At 38.5% G+C, this 9,776-nt stretch overlaps 1 protein-coding gene across 1 annotated transcript; it reads right to left on the bottom strand.

The window, feature by feature from the left end:
* Positions 1 to 205: 205 nt before the first annotated feature.
* Positions 206 to 9,527, bottom strand: LOC110080113 (fibrinogen-like protein 1-like protein). Its single transcript, XM_020795763.3, has 2 exons — positions 6,908 to 9,527; positions 206 to 3,832 (listed from the first exon to the last, which is right to left on the bottom strand). The coding sequence occupies exons 1-2, from the start codon at positions 7,053 to 7,055 to the stop codon at positions 3,135 to 3,137; spliced, it is 846 nt and encodes a 281-aa protein (XP_020651422.3). The 5' UTR covers positions 7,056 to 9,527; the 3' UTR covers positions 206 to 3,134.
* Between the last annotated feature and the right edge of the window lie 249 nt (positions 9,528 to 9,776).

Genomic DNA, 9,776 nt, shown 5'->3' with positions numbered 1-9,776 from the left:
TTCCAGACTGGAGGAGTATCTGCTGGAACCTGCAAATTTATGTATTACCATGTGTGATATATTCTGGCCTTTAAACCAGAAGAGACGTAGAAGGGGCTCTGTTTTAGAAGGTAGCTAGAGGAGGAATAGGCTTAGGGAGGTTATAGCATCAGTAGCAGCTACAGCTCTAAGTACTTGGTCTGACTGACCAAACCTTTGTAGTGCAACATGGGTTGGGATGGAAATTCCTCTTTGGGGACAAGGGAATTCTCACACAATACGTATTTTAGTTGTGTTCACGAAGATGTTGATTGAGCACTCCTCTCATGAAGCTCTGTCTCTGCATGTGTCACATTAAAATCAAATTTGTGTGCTTACAATGGGTGTGAAAAAAGTTTAGCATTAACACTGAATCCGTAGAACAGATAGTTTGTGGCATTTAATTGAAAAGAAAAACATTTCAAGCCTTGAGTGGCACCAGTTTGGTCTATCCAATAAAAGTGAGAAAGAACATAATGTTTTTAAAAATGAATAGTATTATATGAAGGAAGTTGGCGGTTGCACCTCCTCCCTTTAGCCAATCCCTCCTCCTGCATATCATTTGTTATGGTTTAATAACTAATCAGGCTACACACATAAACAAAAAATAAAACCACTCTTAAAAACTGACGGTTGATTTCTAATATCTAAGAAAATGTGAACAATCAGCAAAGAGACAAAATAATCATTCTCTGGCAACACCAGAGAATAAAATTAACATATAAAAATGTGTGAGGCAAGCAATGAATGCCATCTTTCTGTAGCCAATTTAACAAATGTGGAGGTCCTGTGAGAAATAGTCTGTGCCAGCTAATAAAAATAGCATTTTAAATAACAGAGGATCACTTCTAATCCCAATTGTTAAAGGTTCAAGGACACAGGAGACATTCCAATAGAAAATGTATCATATCCTCCATCTTGGAACATCCTGCGGGGCAATGTTTGCTTACACCATGCTGTTCTTTATAATTTCCCTGAACTTCTAGCTGCAGGAAATTCAGTCTACATTTGACCAAAAACCATCTCGGCCACTGGTAGCCTAGTAGCCTTCAGAGGAATCAACCTTCCCCCATCACTTGTCCTGGGACACTGTCCATTCCTAAAATTTAGGTTTCAATAGGACATAATGATACAACAATAGAATTCGTTTGATGAAAATAGACTGCCATTCCTAAAGTAAAAACAATAAACCCTTTAAGGGGGGAACAAAAGAGGAGAAGGATAGAGAAGAATTGCTGGGCATAAAAAAATCTTCCTGTTATACTACCATCATTTTCATTTATTAAAAATATCCCATTCACAAGAGCTGAATGCGTTTGGAAGAAAAACAAAATACTCTCAAGTTCCATTAATTAAATGCCCAGACACTAATCACTGGACCCACTTCCAAATGTCACATCAGCTCGCAACTCCTTGAAAACAAAAGGGTGTCCTTAAGGGGCTCTATGGAGAACTAGGCTATAATTAGTCACATTGTTTTTATATATAAAACCCTGGTTTATTCTGCAGCAACAAGAACACAAGAATTTCAATTAAATATTTTGAGAAAAGTAACCAACTACAGACAATGCAATGGACTGTTGTCAATCTGTTATTACAAAGGAACCACATCTTCTTATTGTTATTTCTTCTCCCCTGCTGAAGGCTGGATGTCATCATGGTTGTATTAACTTTGGATGCAGCTGCTCCTAATAATCCTGTGATTGCTGGAAAGAATGTTCCAGTTTGGAACACATAATTGGAGTAATCTAAGGTCAGCAACCTCAGAATAGGATGGCAGGATTTTGACTATTGAGTAAGAATTTAAAGGGACAAATAGGATCTACAACAAAATGTTGCAGTATCTAGTCCTGTTGTTCAAGTTTCCAACCAAGCAATTGCACCCCTTTAAGTTTTAATTCCCCATTCTTGGGCTCTTCATTGGACTGTTTGTGGTGGATTACCCCCTTTATTTTCTCTGCTAAAATCTGTCTGTACTTAAGTAATCTTTGGGATCCCCTCAGAGTCTCATGACACTTCCCTCTTGGGTGTAGTTGTTGCCATTTTGGTTACTTAAACACCTTCACTTTGAGAAATGGAATCCTGTTTGTACATACAAGTGGGGCCTGCAGCATAACATTGCAGTGTGTGACAGTCCTGTTCAAAGGTTCACCCACTCCATTTCATTCTTCCAACCTATGAGTTTCCAGTTTTTTCTCTGTAAACATCCACCCTGATTCAACCCTCACAAAGTTGAAGTGCTCTTGAAAATCATCTTGGTTATTGGACACTTCCCCTAAAGTAGAATATTGTTTAATGATAAATCATTTACATGATCATGCAGTGTTGCCGTCTTCCTTATTATTACAAAACAGTGGCCATGTTACTTTATAGACAGACTACTGCTGGCCTCATAAAACTAGAAGGTTTATTGTGTTGTGAACTATTATAGGTAAGAGCCTATATCATTGCTTCGTACCTTGGAGGAAAGGTGTACTGCAATAAATTACTTTGAAGGGATCATGGAGCTTTGTGATTTTCAATTAATTCTAGTTCTTTCTTCCTTAGAAGATAGCAGCAGCTCAACAATCAAAATTGGTATGAGCCGTTGTGGCTGAAAAAGAAGCTAGGAAAAGATTGTGCCTTTTCACACAGTGGGGAAAAGCAGAGGAAATGGCTTAAAGTTCCACACACACCCCTTGCTTTCAGTGTGTCCTGCTTCATTTTCAGCCTATGTAATAAGCACTCTTATTTCTATAAGGTTACCTTCTTGTGTCACTTATTCCTCCCTGTTATTTACGTATATCCACATTCCCTTGAAAATATAATAAATATTCCAAAATCTGCCTTTGAGAATACATTCCATAATCTGTAAATTTAATGAATATGCTTTTCACTCTCTTCACCTAGATAATTAAAAGCATCTAGACAACTAATAATAAAGAAGATTTACTTCTTGAATGGTGGGGGGGGCAATAAAGGTTGCAATGTTCAATCTCTTGTGATTTAGTCTTATTCTTGTACTGGAACTAATTTCTTGCATATATTCTAAGACATTGTCAGTGAAAACATTTTGCTTTTACATGCAAGGTAAAGCAGGAACAACAGTCAGCTTCAATTTAATGTCATAGCATTGTTTACAATTCAACTTTCTGAAATGGACAGATCTTGGAACAGACCTTGCTATGGTCTACAGGTTTGACCATCATCCAAGCATACTTGCACAAATGATTTTTGTTGCAGTCCTGTTGCCAATAGATAACATTCCTGCGATTCAGATTTGCACCAGCACAGGCATCATACCACCATCCTCCACCAGGTATGCCATTGTACTCTAGCTTAGCGCAGTTTTGGAAATAATTGTCATTGTCTCTGTCTTTTGTGGTGAACTTCTGGTTATCATGGAGATAGGCTTCTGTATCCTGACACAGGGCATCACCAGCATTACATTTATACAGACCAAGCCTGATCCTGTATTGAGATATCTCATCTTCAATGTGGAATGGTTCATACTCTCCCCACTTGATTTGAGCATTTAGGTCTACAAGTTTAACTCTAAGTTTGTACAGCGTTGGAGAGCTAGTTAATTGATGCATGTATTCATTGCCTAGCCAGTAGTTGTCATTAACTGAGCCAAATCCATATTTGTAGTCCTGCCAGGTTCTGTCAAAGTCTACAGTACTGTTTGCAGTAATATGCTGAATTACTGTCCAGCCACCATCTTGCATATTGCAGTACACACCAATGGGTTCCTTAGCTGGCTGAATGACATAAAGACCATCACTGGCATTTTCTTCAGACTGTTTAAAAATCTCACTGCAGTCTCTTGGATACTCTGTGCACAGAGGGAAACAAGGAAACCTTTAATATTATATTTTTAGTCTGGCCTACTGATCTGCTATTAATATAAGAAGTGTATTATTTTTTCCAAGATTTGAGGTTCGGACATAATTGATTCAGAGATCATGTAAAATGTCCAGGTTACATGTGGATGCATACTGAAATCAATGGTAGCAAAAATATAGATAAGAAGTGGCCTTGAAGAGACAGAAATTAATCACAGGATGATTCCACTAAGTGAAATGCTGAAAGTCCCTGCAAGGTTAATTATGATGTTAATTGAGATTTTGCAATTTGAAGGCTGATATAACTGAATTCAGTAACACACACACACATTAAGATGATCCCTCTCCCTTTTTTGTTCACACACAAAAACACGTATAGGGTAAATCCTGTACATTTGTTATATATCCTATATTCAGCTTGCAAAGATACAGAGAGAGAACAAAATAACAGTATTGCTTCTTGGTTCTGATTGCTGTTAATTTTAGAGCTAGGGTAATGACAAATATGAGCCTACCCGGCAGTTAAGATCTAGCCAGGGGGCCCTTTTGAAAGAGCCGTCCCTCAAGGAGGTAAGAGGGACGGCTTGCAGACAAAGGGCCTTTTCGGCAGCTGCCCCCAGACTATGGAATGCCCTCCCGACTGAGATTCGTCTGGCGCTGACACTGCTGACATTTCGGCGCCAGGTCAAAACCTTCCTGTTCCAGAAGGCTTTTAACTGAAATAATATTAGCTGTGGGTCTGATGGCAATTTTATATATATTTTAATTGTATTTTAATTGTACATATCTTTATTGTATTTTAAATGCTGTAAGCCGCCCAGAGACCTTTGGGTAGTGTGGGCGGCATATAAATTAAATAAATAAATAAATAAATAAATAAATAAATAAATAAATAAATAAATAAATAAATAAATAAATAAATAAATAAATAAATAATACAGTTATGTTTCAATAAAGGCAATTTTTCATTTTCTGCAAGTGAAGGAGGAGAGAGGCCATGCAGCCTATATTCAGAGTAAATGACATAAGGGCTTCCTTTTATCCTTGTCTCCAAACAAAATACAAAACAATGGTTCTTCAAGACAAAGCAATATTTGTCAGGTCAGACAAATCCTCCAGCCAAGCTGAATTTTAGTTTCCTCACACTGGGAGCACTGAAGCTGTCCCTGTGGACCCCAGGTCCTTGAGAAGGAACAGACAGCATCTCAAATGGAGGATGCTTGGCACCACACTCAGCCTAGAAAGCCGAAATCCTCTCCTGGTCCATCAGAGCAATGCCAAGCAAAGGGGGAAGCCTGGCTAGAGGCATGTAGAAGAGCTGCCCAGTTCTGATGGAAGGTCTCCTTGGGATTAAGGGCATGGACCTGAGAATTGGCCTCTGTTCATAGTGTGACCAAAGACTAGGTGGGCAACACGTGAGCATTGCATGAGCTCTCAGCGACAGTAATCTCAGCAGCCTCGCATGGCCCTCTGGCTCCTGAAGGTTCATAGCTGAGAACAAATCGTTCAATAATTGTTCAGTTGTTACCAGCCAATTGTTACTCCTGGATGCCTTGCTGTGCATGACCCGGACTGTCTTTGTTGCTCTCTCTGTTTCTCTGTCATTCAACTACTGTTTATTTTCTTGGCTATTAATATTCAACAATCAGCTTTGGCTTGGATGCTTCTTGTCTGAAACGAGGGAGAATTCCCTGACTGCTTGCCTGGACTATCTGTTAGTTACCCTCTTGAAGACTTATCACTGTTATAGGCTTCTGTAGCACCTGCTGGAAGTTACTGCTTCAAAGCAAGACAGTGTTAAAAACTAGAACTGTCCTCTCCAACAATTATCATTTATCTCCCAGTCCAGAACATGAATCCTAAGAATCCCAATACACTTAAAGAGCTGAGCAGTTTATAATAGTTTGACATAGCTTTTGTCTTTCAATAGTAAGTACCATGGATTTGCTGTGAAGGTAAGAGTCTTTTTTTGTAACCCATCAGTGGGTTAAATACTCATTCATATTTAGCTCGAGTGAAATGAATGGGGTTGAAGTCACTTATTAGAAAACTATGTTCCATTGATTTCAGTGGGTATAATCTAAATATTATTAAGTCTAAATCAAAATCATTATTTTCTATGATGTCACACTGGAGAATTGGTCTTAGCCTTAGATTCCAGCTAACAGAATATCAAGGGACCATGACAGTGAGAAGAAAAAAGGAACACGAAGAGAGGATTTTGAAACGGAAACTGAAAACCAGCTTCTTTGTGATTCTTTGATTGCAATATTATGTCTCAGCTGCAAAAATACTGTTGACAAGGTCCTGCTGTAACAAAAGGACATCACAAAAATAAAGCCAGTAGTCTATTATTATACATCCTCCACCTTCCTGTACACATGTAAAGATGATTCCAACTTCAGAGCAAAGATCAATTTAATTCAGCATCTTGTTTCATGCCGTTGCTAATGAGAAGCTTGGAGAAGGTTAAAAAGTAGGGCATAAGAATGACACTGCCCTATTACTATCTCTCCAGTGGTATTCTGTGGCTTGCCTCTATATGCTGGCTAAAAAATAGACAGGTCAAAAAGTAGACAGTAAATTCGTCATAACACGTCTAGCTCCTTCTACACCAAAGGCCATAGCTATACCTTGTGGCAATGAATTCCATAAATTAGGTATGGATAGTCTGAAGGAGGATTTTCTTTTTTTTCTCTCCTGAATTTACTGCCAATCAGTTTCATTTGGAACACTATGCATTCTAAAATTATGGGAGAAGGGGAAAAAACAATATTTTCTTGTCCCCATTCTTCGTAGTCATCTTTCTTTTTTTCTAAAATAAAAAATCATGTGTCTTTCACTTTTTCCTCAAAAGGAATGTGCTTCTATTTCTGAATCATCTTGGCAGAGTAATTCTTTTGGACTACGTCTCCCATAATCCCCCAGCCAGAAGAGCTACCGGTCATGCTGACTAAGGAACTCTGGGAGTTGTCATCCACGCAAGCAACATTCCCAAGTTATGAATGTTGATTTCTCTTTTTCAAACATTGCACAGGCACACCGCATACCACACTTGAAGGTACCTTCCGCATTAAGGTTGATCAGTCTCTTATAGCCTCCTGGTGGAAGCAGGTGAACATTGGCCAGTTCAACAGCCTTCTCTGCTGCTGTCTGTAGTCCACAGTGAAAGAGTACCAGAAGAATCCATCCCACTGAATTTTTCAGATTCATTCTCCCTCTTGAAGAAGGCACTCAGATGGAAGCTGGAAACTTAATAGGGATTGGCATTTAGCATGAAAAGCCTGACTGCTCACAGTGAAAACCTCCTGAAGAGAAAATGAAATGAATCAGGATCTGCCAAAAATGACTCCCTCTGCTCTTGCGAGTCAGTTTAAAAAAACAACAACAACAAAAAACGTCACAGTGTATTTGTGATGGAACACAACTTTGACATGTGCAACTGTCTTGGCACAGAGAAGACATTTCATCTTGTTATTATGATACCAATCAGTGTGCTATAGCAGGACTGCATGCATGAAAAAAGCGAATAGAAAATAATGCCCCAGCAATGATTAAATTCTAAAAGCATATCTCTCCTTTATCAGAACTGATCTGTCATATTCCCTTGGTCATGTCTCAAATGAAATCATAGTACAGGAAGAAAGGCCTTGAGCATTCTAGCCTCCCCAACCTCCAGCTTGGCTTGAGCAGGCTGCTGGGAGAGCAGCTACTCCATAGCAAAATGTCGAGGTAATGGACAGGGCTTTCAAACATCAGATGTCAGTTCTTATGTGCAAACAAGTATCCATGATGATTCATGCCCATTGCTCAGTAAGCACAAGCTTTCACATGAACAAAATAAAATAAACCTCTTAAGATTTTCAAACACTGCAATCTAAAATCTATACAAATTTAATATCCCATCAATGTAGATACAACAAAAATCAGTGTATCACTTATGTATCATAATCTGAAGAAGTTATCTGAGTCAACTGCATCTTGCTTCTGCTTTCTTCCAAATTATTCATTCAAGACCAAGGGGAAATATAAAATCCTACAATGGTAACGCTAGAAGCAACTCTAAGGGCCATTGAGTCCCATGCCCTGCTGAAGCAGGAAGTCTGTAGTTAAAGGATCCTGCCAGATGACCATCCAAACTCTGTTTAAAAATCTCCAGTGAAGGAGAGTCTTCCATAGTTTTCTGTTCTTTTTCAGAAGGATTTGTACTACCTCTATGCAATAATTTATTTTAGTTCATATATTTCCTAAAGTAAAATCCAACTCATCGTTTTGAATCCCTTTTCAGGTAAAGTGAGAGTACCGATCACAATGGAATTTGCAATTGTCCATACCTAAAGCTGCAGTCCCATACACCCTGACTTGGGAGGAATTCACAATGAAGTCAGTGGGACCTGTTTCTTTGGCACAGTACTGTATATTACACCTGTGCTGTACTAATTTGACTTAAAATTCACATTCTCACTGATTCTGAGAAATGTATGACATAGTTGTACTTCTACTTACTTGGTTCAATATGACTTCCTCTCAGATAGCAGTGTACAAGTCTGCAGCCTGAGGAAAGGGTGATACTATCACTTGGATTTGTTTAAACTTCACACTGAAGACATGCACTGGCTTCTGTACTATATATGACATTTAAACATGATTCTTATTAAACCTAGAAAGGAACTTTTGATTAGGGAGCGGAAACAAAGAAGAAATAAAGACAACTGAATGAGAGGACAGCTTACCTTCCTTATTCAAGTTGATGACAGGTAACTAGACTTGTCACTATGGATAAGTCTTTGGATATGCAGTTTGTTTAATGCTGAAGTCCAGATACAAGAGTTCAGCCCACAATTTGTATCTTAAACAAAGAACGCCAACAGTTTTCAAAAGCCTTTGTATCTCCAGTATATGTATCTTTTGGCTGGTGGACTTTATCACGTAGAACCCACAAATAAGCATCTTAAAAGTCCAAAGTTCCATTAATCACAAGAAAGTTATCGCTACTGACACTCTTCTGCTTATTGAAACAACTTTGTGTGATGGCAATACACTAGTCATAGGCCACAATTCTCATGTTTACAGTTGAGTCCTCCTCTGTCACTGTATACCCAACATGGGTGGCAAGATCTCTACAGGATGAAGAACGAGAAAGGTCAGGAGTCAGCTTTGATGACTGCCTGTGGACACCAGAAGTCAAAACAGGTGCCTGTTGAGGGTCATGATGCAGCAAGAACTGTACTGGCAGCCCCTTCAACCTTCTAGTTCTCTACCTCCTCCTCCTTGCCATCTCTAGCTGTTAACCATCAAGGGACAGAGTTTGTAAAGGGTTTTTTTTAAACGTCTATCAGCTAAGCGAGCAGAAGAATTTTGAGAGTTGCAGCAAATAATAGATTAACGTTTACAACTCTGTTAAAGGCTTCTATAAATGAGAGACCAACATTAAGTTCTATCATCAAGGGGCAGCAGTGAGAGACAGTAAACACATACAGACACATTTATGAGCTGGTCACTCGACTGTAATAAATAAATTCATTCATACACACACATTTTGTAGCCTCGTGTGATGAAAATGTTCCACTGAGTATAATTTCCAGATACAGAGTGTTATGAATATGGGCAAAGTTCTTCACACATAGTTACACATGAAGGAGATGATCGAGTGAATGGTGTTTTGTTTGTTTTTTTTACAGTTTTTGAAAATGTATTAATATAGCTTATCCTTCCAGTGTATTTCAGGGTAGATAATAACAAATAAACCAATATAATCACTATTCATTCATTCATTCATTCATTCATTCATTCATTCATTCATTCATTCATTCATTCATTCAATCAATCAATCAATCAATTTCTACTCTGCCCATCTAGTGGCAAGCCACTACTCTGGGCACTTTACAACAAATAAAAACATACAGTCAAAGAAGACTTTCTGCTAAAGAAGAA

The sequence above is a fragment of the Pogona vitticeps genome, chromosome 1 (genome assembly GCF_051106095.1).
Source record: "Pogona vitticeps strain Pit_001003342236 chromosome 1, PviZW2.1, whole genome shotgun sequence".
NCBI lineage: Eukaryota > Metazoa > Chordata > Lepidosauria > Squamata > Agamidae > Pogona > Pogona vitticeps.
The sequence above is the reverse complement of the archived record's forward strand: the minus strand, read 5'-3'. Positions and strand labels throughout refer to the sequence as shown.